This window comes from Phycodurus eques, chromosome 20, assembly GCF_024500275.1.
Source record: "Phycodurus eques isolate BA_2022a chromosome 20, UOR_Pequ_1.1, whole genome shotgun sequence".
NCBI classification, from domain to species: domain Eukaryota; kingdom Metazoa; phylum Chordata; class Actinopteri; order Syngnathiformes; family Syngnathidae; genus Phycodurus; species Phycodurus eques.
This window is the reverse complement of record NC_084544.1, coordinates 222250-237500: the sequence shown is the minus strand read 5'-3', so window position 1 is coordinate 237500 and position 15251 is coordinate 222250. Positions and strand designations below refer to the sequence as shown.

General features: G+C 47.6%; 1 protein-coding gene across 2 annotated transcripts in view; it reads left to right on the top strand.

The window, feature by feature from the left end:
- LOC133395465 (zinc fingers and homeoboxes protein 2-like) overlaps nucleotides 1-15251 on the top strand; it is a 25779-nt gene extending 10528 nt beyond the window's left edge. For both annotated transcript variants that reach the window (XM_061664382.1, XM_061664383.1), the window contains exons 2-3: nucleotides 3358-6009; nucleotides 10094-15251. In XM_061664382.1, coding sequence (XP_061520366.1) covers nucleotides 3545-6009; nucleotides 10094-10103 — 2475 coding nt within the window. In that variant the 5' untranslated portion in view covers nucleotides 3358-3544 and the 3' untranslated portion in view covers nucleotides 10104-15251. The remainder of the gene's footprint in view (nucleotides 1-3357; nucleotides 6010-10093) is intronic.

The window sequence follows — 15251 nt, the reverse complement described above, 5'->3', positions numbered from 1 at the left end:
TAGATTACAAAAACCAGCTGTTCTTAAATATCAAATGCGCAAATGTAAAAAGTGTAATACTGCACGTCGGCAGTGATTCTTTAACTTACCACTACAGGGAGCCTGCGTACCAGCGGTTACGAGTCCCACGTGTTGAGAATCGCTGCTCTAAGATATCGCATGTAGTCTCTTGTGGAGACGGCCATCTTTGTCTTTTCTCTCTCGCGAATTCGTGAGAATGTGACGTGAAGTCGGCCGTTCCGTTTCATGACGCAGCTTCAGTTCGTTCGCTAATATTCCGAAAGGACGAGCGGAATCCCGCCTGTTCTTGCGCGGTTCGACTTGCAACCCTGTCGTCTACGGCCTTCCCCCGCCCCCCGCAATAGGCGAAATCCACGAAGTAGCGACCGCAGTTTTTTGTGATTCATACATATTCTAAAGCTTTCTAAACCTCCCCAGATTCTTATTTATCTTCCCCACACTCCCGTTAACCTCTACCATACTCTTATAAACATGTTCTATTGTCTTCGACACCTGTTAAACATGCAATAATGCACAGTAGTACTGTACACCAAGTACGTTTTATTCCTTGTAGTGTGTTTTAATAGGCTAGGAAGTGTTTATTTTACCTCAAAAAAAATTACAGCATACACTCAAAATCCCACGCTAGGCGAATTATGCACGATATGACTGAAAAAAATCTGCAGTAGGTGAAGCGTGTTATAACGATGGAACACTACGATCGTCGTACAGCGTTGCTTTGACATCTCGGGTTTGGTTCGACTTTAAGGGGCGTGGCTGGACTCGCTCCTGTTGTCGTCTTTTCCATGCTCCTTGCGAGTGTTCTCATTTCATTCAGTCATTCCCTATGCCCTAATCAACGTTTAGAGATTTTATGTATACATTATAACTAGTTTATTTACTAGCTGATGAAAATGTCCACTCAAAATCTTTTTCTAGCAATACGGGAGTCAGGAATGGTGACGTTAATCATTCGCTCATTCCGACCTCCCAGTCACTAGAAGATTTTGTGGTGGAGGAGCTGTCTCGGTCCATTATGTAAATATCACGAGACAGCGCGACTGTGAATTGACACCTGTTATTGTATTGGAATTTCTTCTTATTATTTTTAACCCCAAGAATTCTTGAAAAAGTGGGGACAAACCACCAAAAAGCGTCACTCATCAGCAAAAACAATCGGAAGGCCAGATCGGATTTTGCAAAGAAGTACAGAGATGAGCCACAACATTTTGGGAACAAAGTTATATGGACCGATGAGACCAAGATGAACCTCCAACAAAGTGATGGAAAGGCCAAAGCATGGAGAGAAAAAGGATCTGCTGATGATCCAAAATACACAAGCTCATCTGTGAAGCTTGGTGGAGGTCACGTCATGGCTTGGGCTTGAATGGCTGCTTGTGAAACGGGCTCACTAGTCTTTATTGCTGATGTAACTCGTGATGGGAGCAGCAGAATGAATTCTGAAGTCTACAAAACCGTTTCGTCTGGCAGTTTACAGAAAAAATGCATCCAAGCTAATCGGGAGAAGCTTCATCGTGTAACAAGACAATGACCCAAAACACACTCCCAACACAACAAAGGACTTCATCGGGGGGAAAACGTGGAAGGTCTTAGACTGGCCAAGTCATTCACCGGACCATAACCCAATTGAGCATGCATTGTACCTCCTGAGGACGAGACTGAATTGAGAAAATCCCAGAAACAAACAAGAACTGAAAGAGGCTGCGGTAAAGGCCTGGAAAAGCATTTCAAATGAAGAATGCAACAGTCTGGTCAAGTCAATGGGTCGCTGGCTTGATGCAGTTGTTGCAAGCAAGGGTCATGCCAGCAAATCTTTCACGTTAGTCACTTTAAAAGTTCATTGAATCATGTCTGTTCCAATACCTTTGCTCACTTGAAAAGTGGGTGGCTTCAAACAAAAGGTTCTCCGTCCTGAGTTGCTTAACACGTCAAGAAGTAAATACCATGAAATAAAAGCTGGAATCCTGAACTTTTGTCTCGTATTCATCTTTTGATCTGAAACCCGAATGTCTTCAGTACACAACAAAAACAAAGGAATTGACTTTGCCGTTCCGATACTTTTGAAGGGCGCTGTATGGGCTCTGCTTTGCTCTCCAGCTTGTGTGTGTGTGTTTGTGCCAGTCCTTTTTTAAAGTTGCCCAGCTAAATATTTTTGCTCTCTGTCACGACGCCGCCACTCGCCGGCCCCGCGCTTCCCGTGAGACTCGGCCCGTTGCCATGGAAACAACCCAAACGGCACTGCTGGGAGAGTGCGTGCGTGTGTGTTTAATAAATGTAGTCATCCTCTTTTCATCTAATTTATTATTTTGGGTCTTTCTTGCCAACAACCGAATATTTTTGGCTCATGCTGTCCAATCACCTTTGTCTGTCAGCGCTTCCTGTTTCATGAGGTCCAGTCACTTCCTGTGGGCTTGGCCTGTGTGTGTGTGTGTTTACTCCCAATAAGCATCAGTGTTGGTTCATGTTTTGTGATGCCACAAGGGCACATTGTGTCTCCTCTGCTGCTGTTGCCATGGTAGCGTCAACACAATGTACCTCCCTCAAACCCCAAATCACAACACACACACACACACACACACACACGGTGGTCGTGCTCGTCTCATGTTTTACCAGCACGAGCATGCGCCCGTCAACCCACTGGCGCCGTTTGTGCTAGTGAGCGTGTTTTTCATCCCGCGTGTGAAGTTATGCAAATGAATACTGATGAAGTTCATTAAGATCACAACTCAAAATGATCAAAGTTTGTTTTTAGTAGAAGGCGCATCATCTTCCTCTTCTCATCTTTTCTTCCTCTTCAAACCGTCCTCAACACACCTGACAGGCCACCGCCCACTTCAAGCGACTTTCCTCCTGCGCTGTCAATCATGTGATAATGTCATCATGATGATTGGCTTGGTTGACTTAAGGTGGCGTCCCTGGAGGTCAACTTGAGTGATTTCAACCACGTCAACAAACACAATTAGCAATAGTAACTAGAGGATGCAGTTTTTGTCAAAATCGCATGTGAATGGGGAGACTTGAAGTTGGGAGGGTTTGAAGCAGTCAAGAAATGTGAAAGAAGGTAAATCTGTAAAATTGAAAGGAAATTCCCAAGGGTTCCCAAGAATTACTGATGGAGCTGAATGTTTCAAAGTTGGAATAGTTTGAATCGGTCAAAATGGCAGAAGTAAAGATGGAAAATGTTGTGAATGTTTTCACGGAAAATTGGAATAGTGGAAAACAGGGAATTCGGGGAATGCGGTAAATAGTTCCCAAGATGTCCTGAATACTTTGAAAGTTATGTTTCATCTTCCAACATGGCTTTCTCTGCAGTGACTCTCTCTTTCTTTTGGCCAGGTCTGGAATGACCCCCCCCGCCCCCACAAAGTCCGGGTCAGCTGACATTCCGCCGCGAATGCCAATGCAAAGCGAAACCCGGGCCGGCACCCCACCACACTCTCCCTCTGTCTTGCACTGCGGACCCTCCCCGGCCCAGAAGCGCTTGGAGCTGACGCCCTACTGACGGCAGCCCCTCATCGTCGTCATGCCCGGTCGCAGAAAGTCGTCCATTTCCTGCACGGTCCGAGTCGACCTGAATGAGGTGCTGGATGTCGAAATTTTGGACACGAAAATGTTGTCGGAAAACAATATGATTGACGGGTCCGGGCCTTGTGAGAAAAGTGATTGCCTTCGGAGTGCGGAGGGGTCGGACCAGGAAAATCTCCATCCTGTGACATTGGAAGACCAGCAGTCAAGTGAACAAGACAAGGATGATAAGGACGTGTCGCAGTCAGACTATGAGGCTCAGAAGAAAGAGCCCAAAGGCTATGAGTGCAAATGTTGCCCGTTCTGGTGCCAGAACCTAAAAGACTTTAAAGATCACGTGGACTCCAGCCATCCCAATGTGATTCTCAATCCACTGTATCACTGCGCCGTCTGTGACTTCAACACCCAGAAATTTGAGCTTCTCACAAAGCACAACAAGAGCCTTCATCCTGATGAGAACAACTTCAAATTCAAGAGGATCAAGAAGAACAATCAGACCATCTTAGAGCAGACAATCCAAGTCCAGGGTCGTCCCGATCCCGAAAAACATTCTGGAAGTGACGCTACCGTGTTCCCGCCCTACTTATCCAGCACAGTGAACTCACCAGAATACATCGAGTCCCTCCGTGGCGGCGGCCGAGTCTCCGACCAGAAGGATCCGATCACAGCACTCAACATCAATGGCACCGTCATCATTCCGGAGCCATCTGTCCTCCAAGACCTGTCCCACGTCAGCCCTGTGCTCCAGCGCCCGCCCAACTTTAACTGCCAACCGAAAATAGCCGTTCCTTTGAACAGTACCAAATACAACCCATCCCTGGACCACAACCTGACCCTGATCACCTCCTTTAACAAGTTCCCCTACCCGACGCACGCAGAGCTGTCCTGGCTAACCGCCGCCTCCAAGCACTCAGAGGAACAAATCAAAGTTTGGTTTACCACCCAGCGGCTCAAGCAGGGCATCACTTGGTCCCCGGAGGAGGTGGAGGAGGCCAGGAAGAAGATGTTCAACGGTTCCATCCCTGCCCCGTCTACGAGTCGAGTCTCTACCCCGTCTGCCGCAGCCTTCCAACAGGCTCCCGTGGAGCGTCGTTTCCCAACAGCCACGCCAAATTCTGTCAGTGTCATATTTGCTGAAAACGTTCCCGCTGAAGTTGCCGTCAGTTCCAGTCACTTGCTTAAACGATCCCTGATGACTCATTGCGGTCCCAAGTCCAAGAGACCTGTCATGGCAGTCGCCCCTAGTCAAGGAGGCCCTAAAGACAAGGGCCTCATGGCTCCTGTGCCAACCGTTCCCTCCCAAAAAGAGCACCATCCAATGGCTCCACCGTTCACAACGGGTTTGAAGAAGTTGCCCGCTGTTGTGCCTTTAATGCCGTTATCATCACCGTACACAAAGGGGAAGCTTCTCCCTTTGTCAGGAAACCCCAAAACCAAACCGGTGGTGTCACTTCCATCCATCGTCTTTCCAGAGTCCTTAACGAGGCCAACGATTGCGCCGCCACCCATCTTTGCCCCGCCATTTAAAAGCTCATTACTTCTGCCTCGACTTTGCAAAGAGAGGCTCCCTACCCCGTTGCCAGCCGCTAATGTGACATTCCCAAATTCACCTCCACTCGTCACCCCTCATACAAGGAGGCTCCCCATCATCCAGTCCGCGCGCACTCCGGCGAAAACCCCCACTGGCATGCCAGGGCAAGAAGAGCGGAGTGCGGAAGAGGAAGGCGGCTCGCGGGGAGCCGCGACGCTCAATCCCGTCGATCTTCTGCTTGTAGATTCCCATCAGAAATCCTCACTGCTCACTCAGTTCCCGCTGCTTGAAAGAATGAAGGGCAAGACTCCAGACCAGCTGAAGATCCTGGAGGAGCACTTCCTGAGGAAAAGCTTCCTCTCCCACAGCGACATGGACAATCTGGCGCTCACCACCCGTCTATCCCACCGCGAAATCGACGGCTGGTTTGCGGAGCGCCGGGCACTCCGGGATAACCTGGAACTCGCCCTCCTCAACTCAATGGGGACAAAGAGGACTGAGGTCGGCAAAGGCGCAACTCTGCCCCTAAATGGGCTTCGCAAGCAAAGTTTTGGTGCGGAGGATCTTAAAAGTGGCTCCCTGCCTCCGACACGCTCCTTTCAAAATTCCTGCTCAGCGGCAGTCCTCAAGGACCACTTTGCTCAAACTGAGGGGGCGACTCCATCGGAGGTTTGGCCCGGACTTGCCCGTGTTGGCCTGGCACGCTGGTTTTGCGACACCCGCTCAACACTGCACGCGGAATTATTCAACAACGGCGGACTGAACGGGGGTCCTGCGCTCCCAGAAAAACCTGCTTCTTCCAGCCCCCGTGGGTGCGGCAAGGAGGGCGGAGCTAAGGTTCTGGAGGCCGAGCTGGGCCGGCTGATGGAACAGCACGCTAACGGTCTTAGCGTGCTGCAGCATGGCGAGTTACAAGACAGCCTCGCTACCAGGTACCGTATCCACACCTCTTCTGCTAGCGTTCCTCCGTTAGCTCCACTTGAAACATTGAAGTGAAGCCCTGCCCATTTTCCATTCACAAATTCAACTATTTGTATTTTGTCCCGTGGAACCTAACTAACGACAATTCGTTGGAAAACTTCCCTTATCGCGGCAAGCCGTGTATTTTTGTGCTCCCAAAATACCAAATCTGCTCGATGTTGGAATCGTCGGCTGGCCATTCCTTCTCAATGAACTTTGTCGTTTTGGGGGAATTACGTCCCCACGGTAACACGGAATTCTTAAAGAAAACATGGTTACCAATGGAAATGAGCCTTTTGGCTAGAATTGGTGAACTGTTCATTTATGTACATTGAGAATCACCGTTGTGGACTAGGAACAAAGTGTGGTATGAGTACCGAGTTCCCTTTAGCGGTGCGTGAAAGACTCTCAGTCAAAGTACGTTCCGTTGTGGTTTTGCACTTTTGTGTCATTAAGCAGTGTTAATGTTTAAACTGAAAAATGTACAGTGGCTTACAATAATAGAATCAAAAATGTGAACACTTGGGCCTCCTGTGCTACTGTATTTTAATGTCGGGCATTACGGTGGTACTTTTGTTTTGTGAGTTAACCGCTGCTCTGGAACAAATCAAGGAAAAAGAAAAAAAGAATCCCAATCATCTGCCAGCCATTCCTTTGTCAGGGCAGTGTTGGAAGAGGAATTGGAAATGTTTTGGGATCTATTTTCCAAAATTATTCCATTTTTGCTAAGGGTCAGTTCCTGTTGGATGTTTTATGCCTGGTGTCTGATTTTCTTATTTAGTTCATTTTGCGCCACATTGTGTGTGAGCGTGCACGTTCTCTCTCACACACACACACACACACGCGCGCAGAGGATCGGCGTTTGTACCCAAAATAGCCGCGCCGTTGTCGGCGCCCCCCTGTGGCGCGAAAGCCATGAAAGCGTCCCGTTGACAAAAACATGCTAAACAAGGCGGCGGCTGTCGGCGCTCGTCAATAATCAATTTGCGAGTCTGAAACGAGCGAACGATGACCGTGACCTTCGCTCAACTACCGTCATGTCTCGTGTGTAAGACGTATTTTCGAGGGTGCGTGTCTTACAAATTGCACAGACTGCAGCAACCGCAACCTTTTAAGTTCAAAAAATATGTACAGTTGTGCTCATAAGTTGACAGACACTGGCAGAATTTATGCATTTTTCAGAGAATGTGAGTTTCTTCCACTCACGGTTCGTGCTTTGGTGAAGCCATTTATAAGCAAACAACTGTGTGGACGCTTTTGCAACCATAATGACAACAGAAACCACACAAATGACCCTGATCAAAAGTTGACATCCCCTTGAGATTTTGGCCTGATAACATGCACGAATGGGTTTGGTAGCCAGCCACGCCTGTGATCTGCCTGCTCGTAATCAGCGTGCGTACAAAGGTTCAGTGAGTTTCTGGGCTCCTGACAGACCCTTGCACTGACATCTCTGGATTCGGAGTCATGGGGGAAAGCAAAAGAATTGTCAAAAGATCTGCGGGAGAAGCTCATTGAACTGTATAAAACAGGAAAGGGAGAGAAGAGGATATCCAAGCGACTGAGAATGCCAATCAGAAGTGTTTAAACTCTAATTAAGAAGTGGAAAATGAGAGATTCTCTTGAACCCGAACCACGATCAGGTCGACCAACAAAGATTTCTGCCACAATGGCCAAGAAAATTGTTGGAGATGCAAAGAAAAACCCACAGATGACTTCAGCTGAAAGACAGGAAAAGAGGTGCAGATGTTTCAAGATGCACAATAAGGAGGAGGCACTTGAAGAAAAATGGGCTGCACGGTCAAGTCGCCAGAAGAGAGCCACTACTGCGCCAATGTCACACGGGGGGAAAGAAAAATCACGCTTGCAAAATGCCGAACGGCGCAGAGACGAGCCTCAAAACTACTGGAACAAAATCATTTGAAGTGGTGAGACCAAAACGGAACTTTTTGGCCACAACCATAAATGTCCCGTTTGGAGAGGAGTCAGCAAGTCACCATGCTGCTCATGGTTCCTACTGTCAAACATGGAGGTGGATCGCAGATGTGTGAGCTACAAAGGCACGGGAAACTTGCTCCGGATTGATGCCAAGATGAATGCAGCATGTTATCCAAAAATAGGAGAGAAAAACTTGCACTCGTCGGGACGCGCTCGGATATTCCGACGTGAGCCGAGTCGACCCGTCGTCGGCTACGGCAGAATCGAGCGAAGGTTGCGGAGTGGCCGTCTCGGACTCCCGGCCGCTCTGGGGAGGCTTTCGAGCGTGCGCTTCAGACAAGACGGCCCAAGAATTGACAGGAACTGGAGGCCTTTTGCCAAGAAGAACCATCCGCAATGACCGCAAAAGACGCCGAGCTGTCGTTGATGTTAAAGGGGGCAATACACGCTTTGAAAAACTGGCGGAAGTCAACTTTTGATCGGGGTCATTTGTGTAGTTTCTGTCGTCGTTATTATTTCAAAAGAGTAAACGCAGTTGTTTGATAATAAACGCCTTCACCCAAGCAGCAAGTAACCTCGAGTGGAAGAAACGTCATTTCTATTCTGTGAAACGTGGCCAAGAAATCAGGAATTGTGCCAGGGTGTGCAAACTTATGAGCACCACTGTAACAATTTCCACTGAGATTTGGAAGCTATTTCAGTGCCGCAAGACGACTCATCTAGCTAATTAGAGATCAAGTTAGAAATATCTGTATAAATTGTGACTTTGTTTTAATTGGAGCAAAACCTCGTGTTTCACAGTGCGGGGAGTGAGACCGTGTGTACGTGTTCCACTGAGTCGGAAGGCTCGCGACACGGAGGGCCAGAGTTGAGTGCTACCGGCGCTTCTCGGCCTTACAAGCGTACGACAAAACATGGATCTATATGGGTCGCCGAGTCCACGTCGGGCTCGTAAGGTTCGGCTGCCTTGCCGCGTTTTAGATCCGACTTCGGGAAGGGGGGGATCGGTGTCATTACGGATCTGGGCGGGTACCGGTACCGACTGCGCCCTTTTCGGCGGCACCTCCGCGCCATCTGTGAGCACGGTGTTTCTCCGGCCCGCGATCGCGTTGCTACGTGAGCTTCGGTCAGCGGCGGCGAGTGCGCACTTGCGAGAAGACTTTCAACCGGCGTGTCTTATATAACGAAACTGTGTTCGAGGGAGCATTAAATATTGCACTCTCATGAGCGCAACCGGATGAAATTTCTACCATCACGCACTGAAACACGGGTCGCCTATGCAACCGTTTTGGTCGCAGTCTCGAGCCCTGCGTGGAAGTACTTATTTTTTAGCAACCATCCTTTTCCCAAGCTAATTGCTGACGGGGGGCAAGGAAGTGTCCCAATGAGAAGCTCATCATTGCTAAAAGGATTTAGATTTTCCCCCAAAGCTATCTGTGCGCCCATTGGTGGTTGTGAAAAAGGTGTTCCTTCATTCCGATATGATATTTCACGTCTAATGTTATAACCTAATTTTCACCGCTCACTGAGAATGAAGGCGGTCTCGCAGGCGGGGCTCTATGGAGATGTTATCTTTTGCTGGTTATCGGATATATTCTGCCTACTTTTCCTTCGCAACACGGTCTCCAGTCGGCTACCGGGAAACTTGGCCCGTCTCGGATCGCTACTCCGCACCGCTGCGGAAGCTAGCTCCCGCGACTACCTTCTGCGGTTAGCTCCCACGGCTAGCTCTCGCAGCTGCCGACCTCTCCGGACTCGCAGCGCAACACCGCCTAGTGGATATACAGCCGATGACTCGACTCATCCAAGGCTGCGCAAGTACCCTACCGGACATCTACTGTCGTCGCTACCGCAAGTACCACTCGGTCCCGTCGGCGACCAAATCCAGTTTGCGGGCTCCGAACGGGATAATGATGGCCCCGTTCTTGTCCGGGTTGCACCGGCTGTGCTTTTGTCACTCTCAATTTCTTTGAAAAACCTAATCAAATATACGTTACTATGCCGATATATTAGTATGGAAAGCAGCAATTTGGGGAGTCCATCAAAATCCCCCTAAGGTGGATCGGGAGGGATTCCCTCCATTAGTTTTTGACTTTGTTTCTCTCGTCGTCCTTTCAGGTGTGAATAACAACAATCGTCTTATTAACCCCCTGCTGGACACGTCGAGAACGGCGGCACACTGCATCCTCGGTTGTCGCCTTGGCAACAAGAAGTGTGTCCCCCCTGGCCCCGAAGGATGATTGACAGGAGGTGTGTCCCAAACAGGATTGTGACGGTTAGCTGGCGCGGCTAACGTGTTTCGTTCTTCATCTGTGCGGGTGGGGCTGGCAGCCATTTTGATTCTGTTGCTGACTTTGGGCCTTTAGGGAGGCCTGTTGCCATGGAGACTGAACTACAACACACCTTAGGCACTGCCTCCCCCCTACTTGCTGCAAGCTTTAGCCATACCCACACTCGTGTGTGTGTGTGTGAGACTTTGTTTTAGTGCGTGCGCTACTTCTACTACGTGTGTGTGTGTGCGCGTGCGTGCGTCTGACTGTGTGTGCATGTGTGTCAGTCTGTGTGAGACGTTCTTTTATGTTTAAGTGGCCTGCTTCCACCCGTTAAAAACAAGAATGCCGCGTGAGAGCTCGGACACACGCGCACACGTAGTGCTTGGCAACACTTAAGTCAGTCGTCGATGTGTGCGGTGCCTGGAATTCCGCCTGCCATTCCCCTGCTGAGAAAGGTGGGGGGGGGGCATTTTGGGATCTTCACATTCAATCATACTCAAAAACAAAGAAAAAGCACCTATAGACTTTTTTTTTTTTACTGCAGCAGTGAAGTGCCATTTTTTTTTTTCTGTCATGGCGGACAGGCACACTTCCTGTTTTGTCCAGCCAGCTTCCTGTAGTCTCATACATGTTGCGTGTAACATGTTCATGCAACGTAATGAACATGTAGCACGTACACGCTACACTTGTTTGCTTTGCTAACACTTGCGAGCGTCCTCATGTAACGCGGACTCGCAACACATCTGGACCAAAACGCACCAGAAGTCAATCAGCTATGCGCGCACGCATGCACGCACGCACGCACACACTTTCACTGCAAAAACACAAACTCTTACCGAGTGAGTTGGTCTTATTTCTAGTGAAATCTTCCTTTACTTATTTTAACAGTTTGGACTTTTTAAATAAAATTTCAGCTAGTCTGTTTTAAGATACAAGATCTTATTTTAAGAATGTTTTCAAGTCAATTTCTGCTACTTCCATGGGCACATTTTTATACTTAAAACAAGACATTTTGCCCTCCGATTGGCTGGCGACCGGTTCAGGGTGTACCCCGCCTCTCGCCCGAAGACGGCTGGGATAGGCTCCAGCAGCCCGCGACCCGCGTGAGGAGAAGCGGTAAAGAAAATGGATGGATGGAAACAAGACATTTTGTCCCGAAAATAAGTTTTCAAAAACTGCCAATGAAACTAGTAGGAATTGAGTTTTAAAATATGATCTTGTATCTTAAAATGTCTTTTTGTCTTGCTGAAAATCTAGAAAAAAAAATCCAAACCTTAAAATAAGTACGTTGTTTACGTGTTTTCACGAGAAAAAAGATGAATACAAGAGGTAATATTTAGTTTTTGCAGTGTCGACGTGTGCCTGTGTACTTTAACGTAGGGATGCACCAATAATGTCGGGGCCGATACTGGACACCTCTATGCGCACTTGTGTAAAAAAAAAAAAAAAAAAAAAGTCTGTTACACAAAAACAGGGGTTGGTTGGGTTCCTGAGGGGAAAAAAACAAAAACCCACCAATCGGTGAATCTCGGGTGCTGAACTGTGAAAACGCGGAGGTCCACTGTTCACATATTCGTATTCAGTCTGAAGAAAATCGTGGTATCGGCGCGTCCCTACTTTTGACTTGTTGAATGTCCAAGTCGGCTTCGTTCCGTCTCACTTCGTCGTCGAGGCTTGACACGTGAATGTTGCTGCTAAGCCTAACGCATACGTGCTAATTAGCGCCCGATTCCTAACAATTCGCATTTGGAACACGCCCTGTCCTACACGCACACACGATTCGTCTTCGTGGCACCCTTTTTTCTCCTGCGTTACTTCTGGCTCACGTTTGTGTTTCCGTGTGACATCCTCCAATAAAACGCTTTTTACACCGCCATCTTGTGCTCGCCATCTTTACTCATCATGTGCGTTGGCACCGCTTTGATTGATTGTTGAACTTTGAGGATCGCATCTTAAAGCGTACCTGCCGCACGGCACCTAAAACGTGTTTTCCTAAAAGCTGGTGAGCGACTTTGGGAACGAAAGAAGACACAAATACAAAATGTTCGAATGGCGATCAAAGGCGGCAAAAGTTTTTCCGTTTTTAATTCCCGACAGACAAGTTTGTCACCCAAGCGCTCCTCAAACTCGATTTGTCTGCTTTTCAAGCGGGAGCGGCACACGGCCGTCGTTCCCGCGAGGTCGGTGCCGTTTACGATCACGCTTTCTGTCAGGCTGCCGCCGTTTCTGATCTCGCTTCCTGTCAGGGTGGCGGCGGCTCGCTTTCATCAGCGAGCGTTTCAACTCGCTGTTCAAACGCGGCAGAAACAAAGTGCCTTTTCTCCGTTGAGGCGCGTCGTGTTCCAAATGTCGTTCTCGGCTACGAGGGCCGAAGGACGACACGAGCGCGCGACACGGGTCTCCGAAATCCCGGAGGAGTCGGCCACGCCCGGCGGTCCGACGGGACCTGCGAAGCGCGACAGGCGACGGCGTGCGCGGCCCGGGCTCCTCCGGGAGTTGGCTCGGCGCTGGGGAACGTCTGGAAGACAGAAACGCTTAGTGGGAAGTGACAGACTCGAGCGCCGCTTTGAAGACCGGTAGACGCCGGCGGAGTTAATGCAGGTTAATGCCGACGCTATACATCAAAAGTGAACGTGACAGACGCAACGCGTTGACGCGGTATACGCTCGTCAGTTGTACTTGGTACCTTTAGCACAATGCCACGCTTTGTACAACAACCGCTTCTTCAAACCTGTAGCCGCCACAACACCTGTTCCAAGCGCTGCTTTCAAAGTGTTTTCTTGAGTGGCCGACCGTTACGCTGCCATTCCAAGTTGAAATCGGAGGTGAAGCACATATGCCGTCGGAATGACAGCAGTGAGGGCCTTGACGGCCTTCTCTGCTGGCCTAAATGCTATCAAAAGCGCTGACCTACAATTACAACTTAATTAAATGATTAACCCTTATTATTATATGATATAATACAAATATAATGTATATTTAGTCTTCCCATCTTACGGCCGTGTAACAGTATAGGTATTTTTTTTTTTTTTCAGCTTCTATTTGTTGCCATGTAAATGTAATCTGCCCAAGGCCTTCAAAATCACAAGCGCTGGCATCAAACACACACACACACACACACACACACACAGTTATTTCGTTCTGTAACCAATAGGGTTGGGCATTGAGAATCGAGAACCGATTGGAACCGGGGACTAACGTTCTGGTTCTCCTATAGTCGTTCAAATTTAAAAAGTTCGGTTCCCAGTTTCAATTCCTACAGTCCGCCCACCCCGAAGAAGAAGTGGCGAAAACCAACGAAGAAGAGCGCGCGCCGAAATGCCCTTGCGCCCAACGGAGGCCGCGGCGAACAAAAGTGAGTCTTAACTTTGTTAAAATGAATGACCAGTGGCCTCAGTGCAACACTTGGAATAAGATTATATTGAGCCAAGGAGTTTTTCCCGATGTGTATCGTCTGACGCGCTCCGAGCCTCAGCCTCCGCCGCGTGGAGCTTCAGGCAAGTCAGCTCTGTCGATTTGCGTGAGTGAAACAATAAAAGATGTCTATGCCGACATTGAGACAGCTAACGAGGTAAACGGTTGCTTGTACTTTTGCACTGAAGGTTTTTAGTGTTTATTTTAGTCTTCCAAAACAACGTAAGCATCGATGACAGGACAAAAAAAAGAAGCTTAACATTGGGCTAAAACTTCCCCGTAGCAACTTTACATCACAATGAATTGGGACAAAAGTCACATAAATGTTGTCTCACAGTATCACAAACATTAACCTTGTGTCTCATCAGTGGGTAGGGAAAGGAATCAGCCTTTTAGAGCATTTGGTTCCATCCATTAAAAAAAAAAATCAATCAATCACCGGTGCCGTGTGAAGTTACTTTTCGAGCCAAAATGCTGAGTCCCGCTGGGTACCCTTCAAAATAAAAGGCTACAAGCTTAAAACGTCAAGTCAAGTCAAAACTTGCACATATAAACCATTTGACGTGATGTAACAGTCCCAAATAACCATTTTAACAATGCTGTATTTAACCTTTAGCTGAAACATTAATTAATGTAAAGCACATTGAGTTACCTTGTGCATGAAATATATATAAATTGTGCGCTATATAAATAAAATTGCTTTGCTTAATGAATATTAAGTCAATTGAGTTAGTTCCACACACATTTCCTTTTAGTTCATAGGTTTGATATTGATACTGATTATAAAGAACCCCGAGTCAGATGTTCATTTTAGTCTATGCTACGCGTTGCTAAGAAAACTGATGTTCATAATTTGGACACCCTTTATTTAAACCATGCAAACATTTTTGACCCAGCTAAATAGTCTGTTTACCCCTCTGATTGGTTGAGCTGAATACGCGCACTGGGGAGGACGATGTCTGATGTGATTGAAAATTCATTTTCAAAAAACTCGACTTTGGGAGGTTCAGTCAAGACACAGACGGGCAGGAGGAAAGAATGAGGTCTTTGCATGTCTGTATCAGCATCTCTGTATTTTATTGTATTCTCTGTATTTTATGTCAAGTACCATAATTTCGCGTGTATAATGCACATTTATTCACCCAAAAAATTGTCAAAAGTCAATAGTGCGCATTATACATGGGTATAGGGGAAAATGGGGGGGGGGGGGACAAATGTATGCCGCCATCTAGAGGTTATGAAAAAGCTGTACACTTTCCTTCCAATATGCTATCGCCACCTAGAGGTTAGGAGAAAAGTGTACACTTTCATTCCAGTATCCCCCCGCCACCTAGAGGTTAAGAAAAAGGTGTAGCCTACACTTTCATTCCAGTATGACAGGGGTACGTATGACTGCATATATGTACAGTTGTGCTCATAGGTTTATATAGCCTGGCACAAAGTATGACATATTTTATTTTTAAATACAACTGATGACTGAACAACAACCATCATTAATTTATTTATGGTTATGTTTTGTTTAATCATAATGCTTTTCTGAAATGCTTGACAGTTTAATTTGAATCCCATTAAAATAACATTAAATGTGT